Below are 23,535 nucleotides of genomic sequence, written 5' to 3'. Positions count from 1 at the left end.
CACAGGAAAGAAATTTTCCATGAAGTGTTTCATATCTCACACAAAACTCACCTTCATCAGTGGATTCAGCTAATAAATGCAGAAAGAAGCGATTAAGTCACGCCTCCATTATTGCAGAAGTAGAATAATCGTGTGGCAGGAGATGGTAGTTGTTGCTGGTGGTTTGTGTGTGCTTTTTTTTTTTTTTGCCTAACTTAACCTCATGACAGAAATCTTAAGCTTTAAAAAAGGAACTGTTTATGGAATTATGTATAACTCAAGTAATGTTTGCTCACATTCAAATAACTGCTTCTATTAAGGAAACATTGATTGAGAGCTCAAAACAGACCCAAGTTACAATTACGTGACTTTTCTGTTCTGGTTCATTTATCATAGAAGAGCTAATTTTGTTGCCGTAATGATTGCTAGTACCTACTGTTCTCAATTTGCATAGGATCAGTGTCCTTCCGACAGATAAAACTTCTAATCTTAATTAGAATGGCACATGAGAATTGCTAAGACAGATCTCGGGCTACTAGCCTGAGTTGTAACGGAGGGACTGTAAATCATACTACAGAAGGATACTTTGGCATAAGTTGCACTTTGGAAGATGATTTTTTTCTGTATCTCATGATGTTGTTAGCTTCTAACTGGAAATAGGAAATTTTCAGGTGGTGGTTGAAGAGCTGCATGCCAAGGAGCTCCACCAGCCAGTCTTCGGTGGCCAGTAACAAAAGGGGATGTAGTGATGAGGGAAATGTCCGTGCCTTGAGGAGGTGTAAGTAATGTCAACAAACAGGACTGAAATCCAACTTTTAATATTGAAGACGGTGCAAGTAGGCATGGAAGAACGCAAGCTCTCGTGTTGCCAGGCCTGTACACGATGCGTGGATTATAGAGACAAACTGGCAGGAGGGACAAAGACCCAGGACATCCTGGAATTGCAGCTGGACTCGGCGTCGATGTACATTTGAAGGTGGAAACCTGACACGAGGCTGGATGGGTTCAGCAGCCAGCGGCACAAGCAGAGGAGAGCTAAGGTTGGCAGATGTTACACAGATAGCGCCTGGAGTTCGAGGGTAGGTCTTGTTTCTGTGGCAGGAATAAAGCTGCCTTTCTGCCTCTTTTCCTAAGAGGAGTGCCTTAAACCGACCAGAAAGCTTAATTTTTGACGTAACTTTCAAACTGCAGAAGTGTGTTTTTACAAGGGGAGTATCTTGACTCTGAAAACTTGGGCACCTTGCTTGTAGTCCTGCTATTTTTATCTCTATCTGTAACTTGAAAGGTAAAATTTACTAGAATGGTTATGAGGAGAAGCAAATGATCAAATCCGCTGTTAATCAGGAGGAGACACTGGGAGGTGCATCAGGTCAAACCTGGCAGGTTCTCCGTGTCCATTAATTAATAAGTTCAGGCAGTCTATTAATTAATAAGTTCTAGAGCTAAATACTGGCCCTACTCTAAGGACAGCAGAGACAAGCTTGCAGCTGTAAATTGCCGTCAGTTCTCAAAATTTGCTGCATAGTTGAATACTTATGCTGGCAAGATATTATAATGTGATAATTGTGCTTTCTCTGAATTTAATATGTTTGTAGTATTTTTAAAAATCTGAGTGGTCTTTCTGCTCACTGTCTGCCTGGATTTTTCTTTGCAAGCATCAAAACCATTTGCAAGTCGGTTTCTTCAGAAATTCTGAGATCATCGTTTTAGCTGGAAGTCAGGCTGGTAGAGCACGCACAAACAACTTCTCTGGGGGATGGTGGCTGCTTTACTCAGACTGGAAAAAAAGGGTGCCACGGCAAACAGTTACCAAAAACAGATCTGATAGAAGTTACAAAGTCCAACTGAGGCTTAAATAGGCTTAATACAACTTAATTTAGAGTCTCTTATAAAACCTGAACTGGCATAGTTGAGTTTTTGCGTAAAACTGAAACTTCAGCTCAGTATTGGAGCATTGCATTATTTTTAGTAGCTTAAGAGTGTTCATGGCATCACTTGTTTTGAAACAAGCTGGCTTTTTACTCTTGGTATGAAGCTGCTGCACGTTGTGCATGCGCATTAGTCTCATGCTTGGAACCTCATCCTGAGATGTCTGTGGCTTCAAGTATGCGGTTTTCAGCCTTAGAGCATGCATCAGGTGTGTGTTCAGATTTAAGATCTAGCCGGGAGGTAACTTTGACTTTGGGAGGAGGAGAAATTACTCAGTTACACTAATTATAGACCCCAGAACTACCCAGAGGTAAGCTTGCATGTGACATTTAGTGTGCTAGATCCTTTGCAGAACTTCTACCTTGCTATGACTTACATGGAGTTCTCTTCAATGGTGGGAAGAAAACTTGGTTATCTCTGTAGGATGAGCATCCCCATGGGATGTTCAAGTAGTAACTTAAACCTTCGTGCCCTGCTTGTGCTGCAGTAACTTGTTTTTGTGCTTCTGCCTCTTTCTCAGGTGGTTAGTATGACGTATCCTGTCACTGGATAAGTTTAATCGTCCAGGCAAGTTTTCGAAGATACTCTGGCATCAGTTAAAATATTTGAAGATAATGGAAGAAATCTTTTTGTCCAAGAAAAACTGCTGCATTAGGGCCCAGAAGAACTCGCTAGCTAACTGACAAATCATTTTCTTTCAGAAATAGCTTCTTGTCTTGACAAAAAGGTGTCAAAATCAGGTAAAAAGTAGAAACAAGAAGTTCTGGTGTTTACTGAGCAGCTGATTTGCTTCCAGAAAGTCTGCATTAGTAATGGATTAGCTATTCTTCCCAGAGGCTTGAGTATAAACATCTTCAATTAGACCCTATCATCTTTTCATTGCATCTTGTCTCGAATTGATTTCGGAATAGTGTTTTCTGTAGATAAGTGTGATAAAGTCAACTCTGGAGTATTTTAACTCAACTCTTGTAAGAGAGATCACCCTATTGAGCAAGGATTATGTGAGTTGCTTTAATTCCTAAAACATCTAAAAGCTTGTGGAAGTGAATGGACTGAGAAAACCCTCCTTGTTTTGGTGTTTAGAGCTAAGAATTTAGGACTTCTCCTCGTGTAAATATTTGAGGAATGGTAGGAACAGCCCATGTTCTCCCTAACTGCCTGTTCCAACACAGAAGGGGCTCTAAACCAAGAGACTCAAAACTTAGAGGAATCTGAACAGCCCAGGCAATTAGCAAGATTTAGGTTTGGCCAGTACCAGAGCTGGGAAGCAGCTTTTCTTGGATGAAACAATCCCCTGGCCTTGGTCAGAGTGACTTAGTCCTGTGAATGAGCTAGAGCTGTTCTTCGAAATGTCTGACCGCTGTCCTGTCATTCCATCTCAGGGCTAACATCCCCTCTCTGAGAAGTAGGATTTCTCTTCCATGGTGAATTTCTCAACTGGTAAGCAGGTAAACCAGTCAGTTGATTTGCTTGATCTGTCATTCAGATGTTTGAAGCTTTTTACTTATGGAAAGAGTTGAGAGGAGCTTGAGAGCACTGTTCCCAAGGTGGTTCTAATAAAACACCTCTTCTGAAGAGGTAAATATGCAGAGGCAGAAGAGGTATGAAAATTTCAGTGAATGCACTGAACAATACAACCAGTACATCAAGACCTGAACATGAGAGTGGTGTCTGCAGAGTTCTGAGAATGATAATGCTTCTGGGAAGGACTATTTGCTTAAATCCATACCTGAACAACTAACAACTAGTTTGCATAAGCAAGTCTCAGGGATATCTTCAAGGACTGAATGTGTTTAGTTCCTGTTTTGGCCTGGAGGTGAGTTCTAGTTCCAGCTTCATTTGGTTTAATATCCCTTGGAAAAATTGATTGATTGGCTTTCCCATTCCTCAGACAGGTACCAAAGTTGAATCAGAAACCAAAATTTGAAGCTGAAAGAGCTGGAAAAAAAAAAAAAAGAACAAACTAAATTCTAACCCCCCCAAAAAAACTTGTCTTCGTAACTGTCATATTGAGTCCAAATCCTTTCAGATGCCTGAAATGGTACTTGAACTTGCCTGAATTCTGAGTTCTTCGTTGTGTGGTTGCTTTTTAGGAAGGCTTCACAGGCAGTAAGCGTGCAGCATCTTCAGTCATCACTAAAAGAGCATTTTTTTATTCCTTGACTTCCTTAGGGTCATCACTTTGGTTCACCTTTGTCTGGAGACATGCTTCAAGAAAGCTTTCCAGAAAATGTCCAAGAGGCACTTTTTCCCACTTTATCTGATCAGGGCAGAAGCGGAAAGCAAGCTCTGTGTAGAGGGGTCTTGAAAGATGTGAACCTTTTAACGTGCTCTCTGTCCAATGGTTTGTCTTGCTTAAGCTTTCCTCTTTCTGTTCAAATGGTGTTCATTCAAAGATGCCCTTTGAAGAACGAGCAGTGGTTCACTGGATGAAAGTTGCAGTCATTTTTATAAACTAGAGGAGCAAGAGCTGTATCAAGAACTTTGATTTTGAAGAAGTGTGCCAGTCAGAAGTGGAATTAAGCAGGCTGTCCTGCTTCGGGAACAATTCTCCTCTAAAGTAAAGTTCCTTGTTTACTCTCAACCGTGTACTGAGTTAGTTATCATCTCTGAGTTAGTTATCACCTTTTAGTACTCTGTTCAAAACTGGGATGACCAAAAAACAAGAATGTCATCTCTGCTCTACTCTATATTCAAGAGGTGATAAACCTTTTGAATATAAGGATATATAAATATAAAAATAAAAGGATTATATCTATATATGAATATAAATGGCTGAGACTAGGAGTAATCCCCTGACAATGTAAGAGATGGCAGAGAAGAGTAAGAAAAATTAACGTTGTTCTTTTTAATGTATTAATGAATGTATTAATGTGGTACATTAGTTACATTAACATGCTGTATATTAATGCGGTGTAGTAGCACTAATGCATTAATATATGCGTTAATTAGTAAAAGTAATATTGACGAATAAGAGGCTGCACAGTCTTGGAGGCTTTATGGACTGTTACATCTCAGGAAGCACACAAGGCAGCTACTGAAGTCACCTCAACTCTATCAGCTGTGGGTGCCAAAGGGAGCTCACTACTTCTGGGAGATTGTGTACTTCAGACAGCGCTGGAGTCCAGTTTGTGTGAAAATTGTATTTTTGGAGAAGAGTAAGTTCCCTGATTTTCTAGCTAAATCTTGCTTTGGATGCCTCCAGAATTTGGCTGTGCTGATATCCGTGCGTATAAACACTTGTCTCAGTTGTGAAAGACAGTCCCTGCTCCAGTGAGGGGGGGTGAAGGCCACTGTTTTTGCATGCTTCCTGTCTTCCTCTTCTTTAGTGCCTGCATAGAGACCACAGTGGACAGAGTTTTTCTCTGAGTTAGAGGAGCAGAAAAATGAAAAAGCAAAGGAATTATTGCTCTCATTCCTTGAACGCCTGTCACCTTAAAGACGGCCACTCTTCCAACTAGCATAAATCTCTGTTAAAATACTCCACTAAAAGAAGAGGGAAGGTAGGGATTCAAACAAATTGCTTGGTTTATTGGGTCAGAATAAGTTTGAAATTATTTGTGTCTAATTGCTGGGCAATTCTGTGGATACTTCTTACAAACTACTGTCCAATAAATGATTTTGCTTATCTATTAGTCAGATACTGTGCTATTTTCCTTCTGATTACACCCTTCTGAGTATATCCATTTCTCATTCCTCCTGAGACTGGGTGATCTGGGGAGTACAGACAAACATTGTTGGACTTGACCCTGTCTTGCTCTGGATGCTCTGACCACGCTGTGATATGGCTGTGGCTTTAACACATTAAATTTTAGGTAGGAAACACTCAATCCTGACTGTCTCCTGATCTGAATAAGTGAGATCTTGTCATTAGAGCAGTGGATCTAACGATCCTGTATTTTTCCAGTTAAGTAATACAATTGCTTTCTGATTGCTTTGAATTAAAGGCTATCATTGAAATGTCTGGTTAGTGTCAACTGCTGAAAGCTATTCTGAAGGTGCCACTTTGAGCTCTTGTTTGGATCGTACAAGTGGCTTCATAACCGTGCACTCTTACAAAGTTCTTCCAGTCACTTTTTTCTGCCTCTTGGGGTAGTGGGCGAGAAAAGGGCAGGAAGGAGAACGTGTGAAATGCAAGGGGCAGATTTTATAAGGAGAGATTGCACACAGTCAGTATCTGCTCTAGAATAGCTAGTGAAGTTTTTTGTTTGTTTGTTTTTGTGTGTTGTTTTATTTTTCAGGCAGAGAAGGCCATCCACCAGAAATGTGTGCATCCATCTTAGGTTTTACAGCACGCGTAGCTTTCAACACTTGAACTTTTTACATCAGTGTCCTGCTTTGAAGCTTAATGGCTTCTGTTGTTTAAAATGCCATTAGGTAACTGAAATATTGTGTGCTTTATGGCTTAAACCTCCCCTTTTATCCTTTGTCTTCCATCCTTCTCCTCTGCTTCCACCATTTGTCATAAATGAGTCAACAAGAAATTGTCGGCGCTGGATGGAGCTGAATGCAATATTAATTCCAGAACCCAGCATTATGTCAATCCGAAAAGCAAAGGAAGAGTAAGATCAAGGCTTGGGATGCAAGCAGTCCGTACGCCACACGATGCAGAAGGATGGGTTGGAGCTAGAGCAGGGCCAGGTCAGGCTGGTCAGGAACCACGGGAAAGTCAAGTTCAGGCAGGATCAGAGTCCTAACCCAGGCTGGGCACGCTTATAGCCAACAGGCACATACTGGTCAGTGGAAAAAGTGCTAGCTTTTCTTTTACTCCACATAGCTGCTGGTCTGCCATGCTCCTAGCTTTGCAGACTGGTGGTTTCTTGGCTGAGAAAGAGACAGAGACCTCTAACCAGGACATTTTGCTTTCCTTAGGAAAAGTTCTCCTAGCCACGAAGTGAGTTTCTTTCCTGTTAGAAAGCAGTGCAAGGAAGGTGAAGTGACTTCAGGGCTGCTACCCGGAGCCTGTGCGGTGGGAGCAGATGGCAGCTGGTACTTCTGCAGGTGCTATTCCAGAGTTAGCTTGAAAAAAAGCGTTTTGGAAAACAGGTGGTTTTGTGTTTCATTGCAAAGCTTTTTGCTTAGGCATTTCACAGATTAAGAAGGCTGGCTGACCGAGCTGTAAGAGTGTATACGTGCTTCAGTTACGTACTGTGACCAAAAGCAGTGAAACCAGCTCCAGAGCACTGGATATTTAGGGCTTTCCTTCCAAACCTGGATGCCAAAAGCAGCTTTGGCTTGTGTTAAACTCTCCTGAAAGTCACAAATGACTCAAACCACTGGGTAAGCAGCAGCTATTGAATATCTATTCTAAGTCCTATTACTTCTAAATTACTGTCAGCCTTCATTACTGACATCTGCATATTTAGTTGCTAACTTCAGACCAAATACTGAAAAATTCTGCTGAAACCATCCTCTACAAGACAGTGAAATTGCTGCAGTTCACCCAGATTACTGCACTGGGATTTCCCCTCTTCTGACTAAGTTTGTCATTCTAGTGACACCTTTCCAAAAATAAAGACATAACTGAATGTTTGTTTTAAAGAAATGACAGGTGAGGTAATTACAGGCTTAACTCGTCATGAGTTTGAAAGGTGTATTTCAGAACAGTTAGACGAGCCTTTTTGTCTGCAGAAAGGTTGGACGATTTAGGGCTTTGTGGGTCTAACTGAACGTTTATGAGGGTGCAAAGCAGGTAAAACGGTGTGCGTGGCTCTGGTGGAAGAAAACTACTTAAAGGGAGGAATGAAAAGTTGTTCTGTTAGGTGTGAAATTGGAGAGTCCTGATGTTTGTTGAAGCCTGTGGAGAGACCTGCATTGCTGGGCATCAGGTCAGTGTTAGTTCCTCGCTGCTTTCTCCTTGCACACCCATTGCTTGCTTAAGGCGCAAGAAATAGTTCAGGTAAATAATACTGCTCATAACGTGTTTGCAAGAAGAAAACAAAATAGGGCCTGGCTTCTTGATTTCTCAGTCTTCAGCTAATGTGGGGTTAACCGTTGATGGCGTAGATGAGCACTGACATGGAGGTGCTCTAATTTCTATGTAAATCGTCTTCGTGGTGCGTGCTAAACAGATGGCGTGACTCCCAGAGATGCTGTGAGGTTACTGCTGATGAGAGGGCTATGTCCTACCTTGCTTCTGCTTCCCTTCTTTGCAGGGAAGTTCTTCTGGGGGAGGATGATTTTGTCTTTTGAAGGCGGGGAGGGCGTACAAAAACAAATAACTCCATCTGGTACCTGCTGGAATCAGTGCAGGGGAGGAGCTGAGACCTTCCTCCTGTAGAGTCACAGCTGCAGCAGTTCTTGGTTGCTAGCAGGACTGTAAGAAGTACATTTTCTGGTGTGTATAACCCAAAGACCTGCCCCAACATCTGCGGCACTGCTTTAGTTTTTGCCAGGTTGGCTTCCAGTGAAGAGGCGCAGGCAGATCCAGCAGGCAGCTGTGGGGAGGCACACCAGCTAGCACACAGCTCCCAGCTTCTCGGAGAAGAAGGGTCTCAAAATAGTATTTTGGTTGCTTCAAGTTAGTTGTAAAACCACAATCATTATAACAACATTTAGGTATCTAGCAGAACATTAATCAGTCCTCAGATTTAAGCAGGTTTTTTATTATTTTTTTAATACTAACTTCTGTGATCCTGCTGTTCTTTTTGAAAAATGGTTGTTCAGTGGGAAGAGGCTGGTTTAATTTTCTTATACAAGTCTCTCTGTGAATGATTCTTCGTTTGGCATTTAAGTGCTTCCGAATGAGCAAATATATGCCATCTCCTCTTGGATAATTGTTTCTTGTTAACAGTAACTGTTAGCTTTACTACAGTAGGGTTTATTCAATATTTCTTTTATGGCAGAACAGTGGTGTGAGAGAGAAAATACTATTTATCTGATTGTTCGTAGCTTGCTGTTGTAGCTTCATTAAGAGTTGGTGGTTTGAAAAATGGCCATTCTGCATTTAAAAACATAAAAATCCTGAAGCCTTTTTATCAAACTCTGCTTAGAGAATTGGGTTGCGGTGTCAAGGTTGTGCTTTCTGGGTGTAGATCAAACTTGGAGCCAGTAGATAGAAGCTCTGGCTGATAGTCCACATAAATGAAGCCACAAATGAAGAGATGCTGTTCACTCAAGAAGCTTCCTATCTGTTTTTTTAGTCAGTGCTAATGTTCTTAGTGGCATGGTGCAGGTTTTCAGAGGAAACTGGAGACACTTCATGCAAGTCAGCTTGTATGAGCAAAATCCCTTACACATGTGCATGTATATATGAAATCGCAAAAACTTGTGTGATATGAAACGAGTTTGGGGGATGGCTGTGGAGAGGATGTAGTAGCTGTGAAACTTATGTCTTTTTAGAATTGCTACCTCAGTACCATGAGTGATGAGCATTAGCAGCTGTTTACCTGATAAACGTATACTCAGTACTGGGAATGCTGCTGTAAAACTGCAAGCTCTTTAGGCATCTGAGTGACTCCTGGGGATAATGATTTTGGTCTCCTGTTGCAAGACACACAGTGCAAGGAACTTCTTGTGAGGGAAAAAGTTATTGAGAAACCTGGGAAACACCTTAATGCTCCCTGAAATAGGCACAGCGGGGTGCTAAAGACTTGTTTTCCTGTCTAGAAAAGCTTGTATAAGTTCTTGTGGTGAACACAGATCGATAAACAGTGTGCTGTGATACAAATAATTTCCCTATGAATAGGAGCAAATTTAATTTCTGTGCCTAATTTCTCCATGCTATAAGTGAAGGATACCTATATCCAGAGGCCTCCGAGGGAGTGCTGTATGCATGTAGGTACGAGCAGCTCTGCCAGGTACTTTGACTCTTCCTTCAAAACACCTGGGATATTTTGGCAAGATCATGATACTGAGCTCTTCATTACAAAGAGTCTTAATCTGTTGTTGCCTTTTCTCCAAATTACTGTTTCTTAGGATATAAAAATCTCCGTTTGAAAACCATTTCCAAGTCTGTAATATTTTGAGCATGAAACTATACACAATAACACATGAATAACAGTTCTTCTTGAAGCCTTAAAATCCTGTTCAAACGAAGCACTTGTCGGTACTTTACTTGCACTAGGTGGAAAAGTATTATTGATCACCATTACTGTCTTGAATAAGTGGCCATGGTGTGTAATAATTAAATGACATCCTGCTTAGGTTAAGCCTGCTTACAATGGTGTCTGTCCTGCCTTTATCATTTTATATCAGTATTTAACTGTTTTTGTCTTGTTATACACGCAAGCTAACAGTAATAACGTAGTAACGCTAAAATAGTAATCCTGTTGAACAAAACTGGTAAATTTATTGTGTGTTTTAGGTATTGAGGGCGACTTATCTCTTGCATCATGCGTGAATACAAGCTAGTGGTTCTTGGTTCTGGAGGTGTTGGAAAGTCTGCTCTGGTAAGTACTGTGAAGCAGCTGAAGTTGTTCTTAGATTCCTGGTGTCTTGCTTTTTCTCTAATACCCTCTGCTAACCCATTATTTTTGCACATTACATGTAAGCAATGACTGCTGAGGGTTCCTGGCTACAATAGCTACACCCTTTGCTCTGTATCTGTCAGCACTTTCCGCATCCAATGGTGCACTCTCGCGTGCTGGTATTTTTGGATGTGGTCGGTTGCTGGAGCTTGGTCAGATCTCTGCCAGTCCCACACAGTGAAATGCATAACCGGAGCATTATGAAGGTCTCTAGCTTCACTGGATAACCCAGGCATGCGTAGGTTTGTGGGAAGTCAAGCTGCTTTGGGAAACCAATATGATGAACTGTGCCAGGCATATGCCTGGCCATGGTAACTTCTGTCTCTAGAAAGTTCTCTAGTGTGCTGTTTGCGTAATGTTTGTTAGTGTCCAAAACACTAATTTTTTAAATGCAAATACTTCTATCCTTCTACATATTTGTGGGAAGTTTGTCATGTTTTCTATGTCTTTGCCTGCAAGTAGGTGAATAACTGCAGCAGGTAGATGACTGTACACCAAAGAGCTTGTGAGTTTCAGCTAAATGGGTCCAGAAAAGTTAGAGTCAGACTGACAGACTAGCACTAAAAAAGTTCACAGAATATGAAGTTTTCAGCTCAACTGAGAACTTTACGTCTTTCAGTTTATTTGTGCACCTTATCACAAATTAAGATCTAGAGGCACATTTTATCAGGTAGAAGCTATTATTTTACAAAGCAATTCCTAAAGGAAGACATGTGACAAATCATCTTAGGTTATAAAAGAACTTTCTCCTTCACCTCCATTCTTACCTTACTGCAGCATGTCTGGATTTGAACCTGTCTGCTCTGGCTTGGCCATTGAGTAGTAAAGTTCCACTTGTGCTAAAAATCTCCTACACACTAGGTATACAGGAATATTTTACTGAGTTTAGTTAGGAGCAGTAAGTGCTGGCAGTTATTTTGTGACTAATTCCTGTGCTGGCAGGTAAGTAGTAAAAGATGCAGTGCTTCTAAATACAAATGTGAAAGCCATGCAGCTGTACTGTATCCTATTCAACTGAAAACTAATAATGATTCCAACAGTTAGACAAACCTTAAATCAATGCATGCTTTAGTTCTTATGTTCCAAGTGAGAGTGCCTAAAAGAAAGTGTAGTATTACTCTATCTAACAATATGTAGTCAAATAGGCATATGCCTCTAACTTCTTGTAATTTCACTTCATTTATAATCATCACTCGCTTAGTTTGCCTTCAAAACTGTGAAGGATAAGTGAATATACACCTAGAACAGTAATTTGTGACATTTTGTACAGTATTCAAGAAGGATCTTACAAGAACTCTTGTCTTGCAGACTGTACAGTTTGTTCAAGGAATATTCGTTGAAAAATACGATCCTACGATAGAAGATTCCTACAGAAAGGTAGGTGCAAAGATGTTCTTGCGTCACAGGAACTTAAATGCTTGCTTCAAGGTGCAGTAGATGTTGTCAAATATTTGAGGTTTTTGCTTCAAAAAGGGTATGCCTGGTAATGTCGTGTCATATCTAGTAACTGAAGTTTGAACTGTAAAGTTGTTCTTGAAAAGTCTGTCTGAAAGGAGTAATGCAAGATTAGCATTTTAATAGTTAGGCATAGTACTTTACTGGCCTGTCAATTAAAAAAAATAAACTTGTCAGAAATGAACAGAAATATTTTTATTATATAGGTATATACGCATATATGCTATTTTATACACATATATATATATAGTAACGTATTTATGGTTTTGTATACAAATGCGTGTAGGTACATACAGCTGTATATTGAGTTAGTATCTGCAGGCAGATTTCCAGAGGCTCTAAGCGTCTTTGCTCCTATGAGAATGTACTAAAACCAAATTCAGGCTCACCTTCGGAATACAAGAGGAAACATACAGGACTCCTAACAATTTCACTGATAGCTCGATACGCTTCCATTAGATGGACTGCTGTTTTATTAGTATGTTGACACAAACCTATCATAAATGAACAAACACTCTGGCCTGTTAGTTCCTCTCTTCTCATCTTCAGCATGACAGGCTGCAAGGCCTGACTCTGCTTGCATTATCTTGAAATCTCCATATTGCTCACTTTTCAGTTTTAGCTGAGACCATGATTAATATTCCAGGCTTACATCTGGACTACTACCAAAAGAGTTAACCATTTGGTGAAGCAGATCAGTGTCAGTTTCTCAAACTTATTCATTTTGTTACCTGAATTACTGTCCAGTCTCACTGATACTCCAATGTAAGTCACCAGGGGACCACAGAAATATTACTTTCTATATAGAGGAGGCAAGGTGAACAAACCTAGCTAGGGATGGGGCTGAGACTGCAGGACCTTCTCTTTCACCAGCGGGAAGGTATTCCTGCTGGAATGAAAAGGCTCATTAACAGCCATTGCAGCTATAGTTACCAGGAGCTCTTCTGAACAGAAGAGGAATTAAAGCAAAACAATTCCACATTTGTTTTCTTTGACCTCATAGAAATCTGTATGCTGGAAAAACCCTGGTCTTACTTGACCATATGGGCTTTCAAACAGGACCAGAACTCTTATTAAAGACACAACAGCAGGAAAAAAACATGTAGCAACTTCTTTTTTTGTTATATTAGAGGTGCAGGAATTTTTAAACTGTTATAGTCAGTGGGTCTGACACAGCAAAAGCCCTGCAATAAATGACTCCAGAAATACTCACAACCTGTTCTGAAGTAAAATGTTTCCCTTGTTATATATTTGCATTCTTCAGGTCACATTAGATTTCTGATGTTTGTTGGATGATTTTTTCCAATGAATGGTTCTATGGAGCCTGAAAAAGTGAAGCCATCTCAATAAATTTGCCTTTTGCTAGTGATTTTTTTTTTTTTTTTTTTTTTACCAGAGATCTTAAAATGTTTGTTTCAGTTTTGGTTGCGAAACAGCTAGGAATATCTCTTTGTATGCTTCTTTTCAAATCAACTGGGCTACATCTTTTGCTTAAGTCTGGATGACGCTTTATGCTGTTGTTTTCTTCACTCTAGGCGATATTCTAACTTGCTTCTTGACTCAGGTGGCCTTAAAATGTATTTCTTTGTCAGTTGCAATTCTGTATTCTGGACTTTAAATCTAATTTTAAAGTATGTGAAGTTCAGAGAATGTGGCTTGAAAAACATTGTTTGTCTGGAGCTAAATTTTAAAACAGAGTGAAATAATTGGGCGTCTTGAAACTTAGCCTTGATTTATTCATCAAACCCAAGGGAATGGGTGCTGCTTAATTAGCTTGAATACTTTTGTCAGCAATACATGCTAAAATAGTGACTATTAAAGGAATTTCCTTTCCTGGGGAGGATGAGGGAGGTATGAGAGGAGTGGACGTAACTCTTTTCTCCCAAAGCTCTAATCTAGCTAGTTACAGAAGAAAAACTTGAAGTTAAACTAGTGATAAGGGGCGTATAAGGAATGGGGGACACAGTTCTTTTTGAGTGTTCATCTACCATCTAATAATTTTACATGAAGTACAACTAAGGAGAGTGTACTGATAGGTTGAAAGAAAAAAAACGTGGTCAGCCTGCTTGAAACAGCTTGAAGGCACTTCCATGTCCTTTGTTGCCCTCGAAGACATAAGGGGATGCAGGGAGGTGTAGAAACTAGACAGGCGAACTCAGAAATAGATGCAGAAATTGATCTGGTTTCTTAAACGTTCTATTTTTAAGCTGAATCAGTATCCTAATTAGTGTCACTAAAGGCTTAATTTTGGGAAATCAGTCTCAATGGCTTGCTAGGTGTATTGTATGTTGTGTACCACTTACTGATTTTAATGACTATTAAATGAGCATTAGCGTGCCAATTCAGTTTTGTAGGTTTCACCTGGACTTTTCTGTGAATGATCCCTGGAACAAGTAGAAATGACTTGTGTTAGTTGCTGGTAACTGTTACTACAAATTTAGCAACCTTCATTTTTCATAATCAAAAATTCCTAATCACTTTGTGAAGTGGTACTTGGCTGCTGAAGCTGCTTTTGAAAATGTCACAGGGGCTCTTTGAAAACCTTTCTCCTGCTGTTTTCAAAGTGTATATCCTTATAAACTTCTTAAGCCATTATGCTGCTTTATGCATTATGGATTTGCTTATAAAAATCACAACTCGTGGTGGTTTTGGAGTGCAGTTGCAAGAGGAAACAGTCTAACTCTGTCTCTTTCTCTTAACAGCAAGTTGAAGTAGATGCACAACAGTGTATGCTTGAAATCTTAGATACTGCAGGAACGGTATGTAAAACTAATTTTCCCAAATACTGATGTACTGTGTTAAAGCTATCAAAAAAACGTAGGGATGTGAATGATGACAAGTTTCCTTCCTCGCTTGCTAAAGAGTAACTGTGGTCAGTGCATTGAATAAAAGTTGTTTTTCAACAAAAATTGAGTATTGCAACAGAAAATGAATTGCAAATTTCCTGTGATCCAATGTTCTGTAATAAAGGAAACATCAGACTGAGCATTTTAAAAGTGATTCTGCTGCTGTTTTAAGTTTACATTGCCCAGAGGCAAATTTAGACCCAATGGTTACTTGGTTTTGATTTCTGTTGCTGAAGAAAAAGTGCTTTCTTGTTCTCTCCTTTTTCTATTGTCTGTGAGATGGACTCTTACACAGGATAAAAATAGTACCACTTTAGTCAGCTTATGTGGACTCATGCAAAGGGTCAGCATAAACCATACGCTTTACTGGTCAGGTTTTCTTCCTGTTTAGTTCCAAAATAATACTGGAACCAGTCATTTCCCTCATTGATTCCAGTGAATCAAGACTCTTGGAGTATAGCATGTGTTTTCTGAACTATAATAGCAATCTGGTCCCATAATCATTTATTTAAACTCCACATTAGAGTAAGGTTGTGTTAAGCTACAGAAAGATCAAGTGGCTGCTCCCTTGGAGTATACTCTTCTTCTCATCTGACATACAGTATTTGGTACAGCTGTAGAAGAAACCTTGTATATGAAAAGAGAGACCTTTTGGGTACAAACATGCAAAATCTGTGTGTGGATATTTAGTATGTAGAATAAATCTTGACCTAAAATTTCCACTCCAGCTGCAGAATTGAAATGTCTCGTGTCATTCTGAAAATGTTTGCACTGCATTGTATTAGTTTGCCTCTAATCACAAAAGCTGAGGTATAATGAGGTCAAATTAACATGCTCAATGCACGCAACCACAGAGGAGATGGCCTCGCAAAAGAAACCATAAGTTTATAGGGAATTGTGTTTAAAATTAACATATATAAAACAAATAAAAAGAAGAAGGTAACTGGATTTTACAGCTGAGGCCATATATACAAGCAGATAGAACTTTTAAACAATTCTGTTACTTAGCCTCATAAATCCTGTATCATACTTGAGTTTCGCTCCACTAGAAAGGGCTACATGACCTGGAACAGTTGAAGAGGAGTGAAATTTTAGTCTGAGGTCATGCACTTTCAGTTGATGAACTAGTTCCTGTAATATAATAGTGACGAGGCCAGGTGAGTGAGTGATCAGTCACAAGACAGCAAAGCCAGCAATGCCAGAAAGGCAAATGCTAGCACAGTCATAGTAGTGAGAGCCTGCAAACAGCAACAAGTCCTAATGCTGCTGCTGTGTGGTGCACCAGTGAATCTTCATAGTTGTCACCAAAGTCTAGGGAATGTGACAGGTCTGTTGAGGATCTCCATCCTCTGTTCAATCTCCTTGAAAATGAAAGTAGAATTTGACATAGGAAGTGCCTAGACTACAAAATGGAGACTGAAACAGATGCGATTACTTTGCAGTGTGTTTTAAAGAATAAACGGGAGACAGGAAGGAGTTGGTATATAAGGAGGGATTCAGGAGGAATGTAACATCTGTAATCTACAGACTATGCTGTACCTTCTACGCTCTGTTCCTGTTCTCTCTTTTGAGATTACTGCAGTTTCTGTGATGACTTTTTCCAGGGTTGTAGGCCTTGGCAATGTCCAGATGCTCATTTAGCTACCCTAGAAAATGTTCCAAGCTTGAGATTTAGTTAAAAGTATCTTAATTTGCATTAATGCTTACCATAAAACATGAAAATATTAGTCAGTTTAAAAAAGGGGGGAGAATACAAATGCATCATACTTTCTGACCTGAAGTGTACATCAGTTTGTGTAAAGAAAGTGCAAATTGAATGCAAGATCTCTATCTTTTTTAATTACAGGAACAGTTTACAGCAATGAGAGACCTATACATGAAAAACGGACAAGGTTTTGCATTAGTATATTCCATCACAGCACAGTCCACGTTTAATGATTTGCAGGATCTAAGAGAACAGATTCTTCGAGTCAAAGACACTGATGATGTAAGCATTGCTATAAATGCTAAAGACTTGTATTTAGAGTTCTCCTTGCGGATGTTGTAATGTATACACTTTGATCAGATAGGTTCCAAGCCTTAAATTAAGAGACAAATCAACCAGCAGATGCATAGAACAGAAATGCAACTCTTAAGGCAAAGGAGGAAAATTGTAACTTGACATATGGTATCTGAAGAGAATTGTGTATTTAATCTCTTCCTTTAAAATGTTCTGCTTGAAGCTGTATATAACCTTATCCTGTACTACTGCAGAAAATGTTTCTAAAGCATCTTTTTTTTTTTTTTTTTTACCTCCGTCATTATACAATGAAGTCTCAAACTTACATTAAATTTTTCGTTATAATATGCATACTGCATGTGGTATTTTGAAAGCACAAAGTCCTTACAGAAGACTGTACTGTAATCTTTAAATTTGCATGTTGTGCAGTCTTTATATTTTGTGTGTTCTTGCCAGTAAGTTCAGTCATACCGTTTCCACACAATTTCAGTATTTAACCCTTAACATTATTAAGGTTATAAGTGAGGCTAAAACATTCTTGTTTAGAATGGATTTAAAAAAAATAAATTATGGTTACAGGAAGTGAATATCTTACTTTTTATCATTAATGAAAGTAAGAATTTCAGATGTTTCACATCAGTAAAATTGTTTTTAACAGACATTTTGCAGGCTGTAGCCACCAGACAGAAAAAATTCTTTGGGGTTGGGGAAAAAGCAATGAATGCTTTAAGTATGCTCATCATATTGTGATCCATAACTGTGCTCATAGCATATCTCATTCATAACTGTGCTCGTGGAAACTTTGATCCTTCCTCACTTCACGTATCTTTATATGCTTTAGCTCTTAACAGACACAAAATGTATTAAATCTTTCAATTTCAGTGAAGTTCACTATGACTCTTATAAAGGACCTTGTGCTGTGTTAAGCATAAGTATCTACACGTGTGGTCTGTGTTCAGTGTATTTCTTCTAGACATGATTTATGACCCATTATTACAAATGTATCTTGAAAGGGTAGTATTTAAATTGCGTGTACCTTTCCCATCCAGAAGCTACCAAGTTAGTCTTTTTTTAGTATCAAATTAATGTTGTACTGAGTTGAACTAAAAACAAGATAATTGTGAGCATGTTTGAAGCAGTAATTTACGTGCTTCATTTATTCTGATTTGCATAAGGTTTCTTTAGTTGTGTCTGTTGGAATTGTATTTTTTCATAACAAGCACCCCTCAGTTTTGAAAGCTATTCCATAGTATCAAGAGAAAAATAGTGAGCTTCAAGGTGCCACTTCAGTTCTCTTCACCAAAATTTACATAAATTTTGCTGTCATAGTGGGGGAAAATTAAAGATCAAAATACTGTAATCTTTTTTTGTAACACGTGAATTTGGGAGAAACTTGCATATGTCTTTACAATTTTTTTTAACTTTTTTTTTTCTTGCTGTAAAGTCAATTTAACATTTTCTGTAGTTGGTGATTTTGATAAACTATCGTGTTTCTTTCCTCTATGTGCATCAGCTTACCAATAAATACTGCTCGAGCAAACTGCTCTTGGAAGGAGTACAGATACACTAGAAGTAGAGGAATAGTGGAAGGAGCTTTAGCATCACCCCCTTCATCATGCTCTTCAGTACAGTGCACTTTTTCTAGGATTTCTGAACATGTAGGAATCCTGTAGTAAATTTGTGAGTTGACTACTTGATGTCTTCAACTCACAGGTGGTGGCCATGCATGTAAAAATGAAACCTCTCTAGGTCATTTAGAGCATGTGAAACCTAATCAATTGGCAGTATACTGAATCCTCCAACTATTCCTTCCACCCCTCTCCATCCTGCAAAATGGCAGGCAAAAAAAAAATGCAGACACTTTTCATTTGAAGCCTCTCAGAGGTCTAAACTTAAGTTTCAGTTATACGAGAACTTGATTATTCTGGGAGTCAGGATCCTCTAAGGAGTCAGGTTGGGTTGCAGGTGTTTCATGTTGTACCTTTCCAAAATTTTAATGTTGTTTTTTTGTTGTTGTTTTTGTTTTTTGCTGGTATTAAATTGCTTTTAGGTGCCCATGATTCTGGTTGGCAATAAGTGTGACTTGGAAGATGAAAGAGTCGTGGGAAAGGAACAAGGTCAGAACCTAGCAAGGCAATGGAATAATTGTGCGTTCTTAGAGTCTTCTGCAAAATCAAAGATAAATGTTAATGAGGTAAGGCACAACACCTATGGGACAGGAGGGTGGCAAGGAAATGAGAACAGGACACGGTGTTTTGATAAGTGTTTGTCAAGAAAAAAAAATATTCATAATTCTGTTTTTATAATGGACGACTGTACACTGTTAATGTGAGAATCTGTGAAATATTTATATTAGGGATGTATCTAGCTTTGCCTTGAGACTTGTTCAAATTGTGTTTAATTTTAGTATAATTAGTCTTTAAATTATATGAATTTGGTATAAATATTTCTGTTAGGTTCAGGCTTTTCATGCTACCTGCCCTAGTTGATACAAGCCCCATCCATTGACTTGGCTATCCATTTCTCAGAAAGATTTGTAAGATCTAAGTCTTTAAAACTATTGGATTTAAGCAACTTGTTATTGAACTGTTTGAGATGGTAGGGACAAAACCTCATGGGTTTTATAAAAATTATCAGCTGGTTGGAGAAGAGACCTAAATAGGTGCTCTGCAAGAAAAAAGGAAAGCAAAGCCTCTCTAGTATCTAGTTGCTTACTTATTTAGCAGGATCTAGGTGCCATAATCAAATGCATGCACTTTTAGGGCTTGTCGTAGTTCATGTCTTCTTATCCATTGGGAGTGCAAGCATAAAGAAACAGATGCAAAAAATGCTTAGAAAAAGAGGCTGTGTTAATATTTACATTTCTGAAGCAGCTTGAATTTTATGATAAACCCTGCAGTTCATTGTGTCCTCTGGAAAACATTGTTGGCAGTATCAATTCAAGTTGAAAAGACCTCTATGCAAGACTTGTTTGTAATCAAATGAGTATGGTGTTTTTAAGCACAGATGATTTTAAAAATGGGTAACGTTTGTTTAATTAGTTGGGATTTTTCTGGAAACTACTCAGCTTTTCTTAAAAATTAATTTGCTTAACTGTATAGAAGTCATATGGTTAATAAATTGGAGCTTATTTCCATCAAACACTAAAAGCCTCTGTTGGAAAGTGTGCTGCTTTGCAACCAGGGCTCTAGGAATCTGCTCGGATGGCTTTAGTATGAGGACTTAATTTAAAAGACACAGAAATAATTGGAACAATGTCAATTATGAACAAAACAGATGCTGTTTAATTGTACGGCTTATAAGTGTTTTAAATTAGCCTTTCCGCAAAACTAGAGTCTAATTAAAATTCTAAGAGACTCAAAGTGTGAGAGTCTTATGCTTTATTTTTCTAGGAAAAATTTTGTTTGTGTCATGCTGTAGTCCTATAGAGGCTACTGCCTGACTTTAATACTTTTTAAAGTATCCAGAAAAGCATGATCTTATTCAAAGACTAGAGAGTATTACTGAATATACACTTTACACATTTGCACTAGAACTGAAGTAGTAGTTAAAACTTACCAGAACTTTCTTCAAAAGAGTGTCCTTACAGCGAGATTTGAGTTAAAGGGAAGCTATGTCCTGTTCCCTGACATCAGCGTGACAATCCAAATAGCATGTACTAGTTGATTGTGGTGGCATATATCATGCATTTTCAGATAAATTTGGCCCAGAGTTGAAATGTGTTCAGATTACAGCTGTCATTCCAGTTTGCTTTATTGAAACTGGAAAACCCTTGGCAGACAATTATCTTAAGAAATAGAAAATAAACAGGTGTTAATTAAGTATACAGTTTCACTTACCATCTTTGTGTTAAATAAATATTCCCAGAGGTTCATAGAGTCATAGAAATGCTCGGGTTGGAAGGGATCTGAAAGATCATCTAACTCCAGCCCCCTGCCATGGGCAGGGACACCTCCCACCAGCCCAGGCTGCCCAAAGCCCCATCCAGCCTGGCCTTGAGCACCTCCAGGGATGGGGCACCCACAGCTGCTCTGGGCAGCCTGGGCCAGTGCCTCACCACCCTCTGAGTGAAAAAAGGTTATCTGAAAATACTGTGTGAAGACTGAAGGGTTAAGGTTATGAGAGAAGCTTCTGAATTCTAACAAGTAATCGACTTTTATATTCACAGATCTTTTATGACCTTGTGCGACAAATTAACAGAAAAACTCCAGTGCCTGGAAAAGCACGCAAAAAGTCATCGTGTCAGCTACTTTAATGCATAGCTGTACTGTAGCTCTGAGCCAGGTAAACCTTTTAAATGTGTGTTTTAGCTTTAAAAAAAAAAAAAAAAAAGTGGTGATTTCTAGTGCAGAACTGTGTTAAAAATTCACGATTTATGTTAATATAGAAGTTATCTTTATTTTGCCAATGTCAAACTGCAAAATATGTGCAAGATACACTGTTCATACTGGTATCTATTTTTTTTCCAACCTTTAAGGTGTCAGTAAAGCTCATATTAATCATCTTTGTCCTGATGCCTCCAAAATGCAGCTTTTGGAAGCATGGGGTTTTAATTTTTTGAAGGCTGATAGAAATACTGCAAGAGCTTAAATGCAGGAGTACACACTAAAATACTGTGGTTTGCATACTGAAACGTCACTTTGTGCTTCAAACTCAGCCTCATAGTTGCATGATGTCATAGGAATTTATCTTGCTTTCTTTGGACCATATGGATATTTTATAGACTATTATGATTAGTAGGTGATTATTGTAACACTCCAAATATTTGACCTGGAGCTGTTGGTTAATAGATTAATTTCTTGTCCTGTAGCAGTTGGCTAATGATCTGCCTGACTAAAACCATGCTTTAAGAATGCTGTTGAAGGCTCAAGCAAGCTCTGGCCTGCCTCTTCAGCAAGCTTTTTCAGAAGCTAAGCCACCAGGCATGAATCTATTTTCTGCAACTTGTTCTTTGACAGGTTGTTTCCCCTTTTCTCCCTCCAAGCTTTAGTACAGGCAGATGCAATGTCAATCAAGAAAGACAAGTTACCTGTTCATCTCAATTCCCTTCAATTTTAGAATTTTTCAGTTGCTTCAGTGCAACGATCCATTATTTTATCATCCAACAGACATATTTCCTGCACTGGAGGATCCTGGTAGGAAATTTCACTGCCTGTGTCCTTGCAGGCTTGTATTAAAATTCAGGTAGTACTATGTTTAACTCTTTGGTATTGATCTAATAAATAAATAAATAAATAAATTGAACAGTTGGGATCAATTCAAAGTAGAGCTGAGAGGGTTCCAAAAGCATTAGCTGAGGGTGGCAGAAATGATTGCTGCCTTTCCTTAAGAGGGCTTTCAAAATAAGAGCTTTGATCCTCCAAATGTGTTTCTTAAAGCCACTGGAACTGTCTTACTGTAAACAAAATTACTACCGCTCATCAAATATTGCTTCCACAGTTCAGCTTGGATTGCCATATGTATCCCAGCTCAGTTTTACTTACCCAGATAATCTGTCATTGTATTTGTTCACTAGAGATAGTAGTAATAGAGGAGAAGTGATTAGGTCATTTTCTAAGCCTGTTAACTAAGAACGTGGTTAGTTCCTGCTCTAGTGGTATTAACTAAAGAACAATGAGGAATAGTTGTTGTTATTACTAACTTCTTGTTGTGTCGTTACAGGTCTGAAGAACTGTTGCCCAATTCAACAGTGCCAGCATTCCAACTTTATTAAACCTACCAACATCTTAAATGGACTTTCCTGTGGTGGTACCCTTTGAGAAATGGATGAAAGCTACTACATCAGTTTGCACATTCTAATCACTTTCCAGTGTCACGAGAGATTTTTACTTATAAATATTCTAAGTGTATGCAACTGGTAAAACCAGAGCCTACATCCAGTATTACTGATAAGAGACATTGTTCATCCACCAATGTTGTACATGTATGAAAACTGTGTACTGTATACTTCAACAATCCCCACTTTCTATTGGAGAGTACAATAATGTAAATCCTAAAAGCACCACTATTTTAGCATAATAAAAGAAAGTCCAAAGAGCTCCTATATAGACTACTCCAGATAACTTTGCTTCATCGGTATTTGTAGCTTATTGTAACTTTTTTAAAGAAATACAGGATCATCATCATTGTATTGTACAAAAGCGCTTTGATTAACACAACAGCTATATAGTTTTTTAATTTTAGGAAAAACCTGTGGAGACAGTGATCTAGTCTTTAAGAGTCCTTTCAGTATAACGTCTGACTAAAGACATGGCCTTTAATATCTGTTGGGAAGGAAATGTCCAGACTTTTCAACCTTTTATTGTATGTTTCCTTTTCCTTGTTTACATAGGGAACAATGTTTATAGTTGTGTGTACAGTGGGGGTCTACAACAAGAAGTGTATATTTTAAAACGATTTTTTAATGATTTAACAATTTTTTGTAAATCATTTTCGGGCTTCTGCAGCTGTAGATTCTCACTGTGAATTCCCTTGCTTGCTCATGCATAAGTGTATTTGCAATACCAAATATACAGGTTTAGTACTTTTGCCTGTTAGTGATTGTTTTACATGTGTAACGTTTTGGTTGAGATGTTAAATGGTGGAAGAGTACTGTGGATGTGAATGTGGGAAGTAATTTTAATCATGTGTAATTGGTCACAGGGCCTAAGTTGCAGTAATTAACTTTTGCTGATTTATTTAACAATGCCTTGTTGCTTTGTATGCATTAACGTTTGGGTGTAAAGATTGTGTGTATATCCAACAGGGAGCCACAGTATTTAAATTGACCAACCTAATGTTACAACTGCTTTGAGGTGGCCAAATGTAAACTAAAAGCCTTAATTAAAGTGGTGCAATTTTGTATGACTTAGCATCAGTA

General features: G+C 38.7%; 1 protein-coding gene across 1 annotated transcript in view; it reads left to right on the top strand.

Annotated features, from left to right (window-relative positions):
- The window catches only part of RAP1B (RAP1B, member of RAS oncogene family), a 31,942-nt gene extending 8,416 nt beyond the window's left edge, over positions 1 to 23,526 (top strand). The window contains exons 2-8 of the mRNA XM_082782763.1: positions 10,214 to 10,298; positions 11,685 to 11,753; positions 14,534 to 14,590; positions 16,524 to 16,664; positions 18,727 to 18,870; positions 20,845 to 20,960; positions 22,338 to 23,526. Coding sequence (XP_082638889.1) covers positions 10,242 to 10,298; positions 11,685 to 11,753; positions 14,534 to 14,590; positions 16,524 to 16,664; positions 18,727 to 18,870; positions 20,845 to 20,931 — 555 coding nt within the window. The 5' untranslated portion in view covers positions 10,214 to 10,241 and the 3' untranslated portion in view covers positions 20,932 to 20,960; positions 22,338 to 23,526. The remainder of the gene's footprint in view (positions 1 to 10,213; positions 10,299 to 11,684; positions 11,754 to 14,533; positions 14,591 to 16,523; positions 16,665 to 18,726; positions 18,871 to 20,844; positions 20,961 to 22,337) is intronic.
- The last annotated feature ends 9 nt before the right edge of the window (positions 23,527 to 23,535 follow it).

The sequence above is a fragment of the Aythya marila genome (genome assembly GCF_965140915.1).
Source record: "Aythya marila genome assembly, chromosome: 1".
Taxonomy (NCBI): domain Eukaryota; kingdom Metazoa; phylum Chordata; class Aves; order Anseriformes; family Anatidae; genus Aythya; species Aythya marila.
The sequence above is the reverse complement of the archived record's forward strand: the minus strand, read 5'-3'. Positions and strand labels throughout refer to the sequence as shown.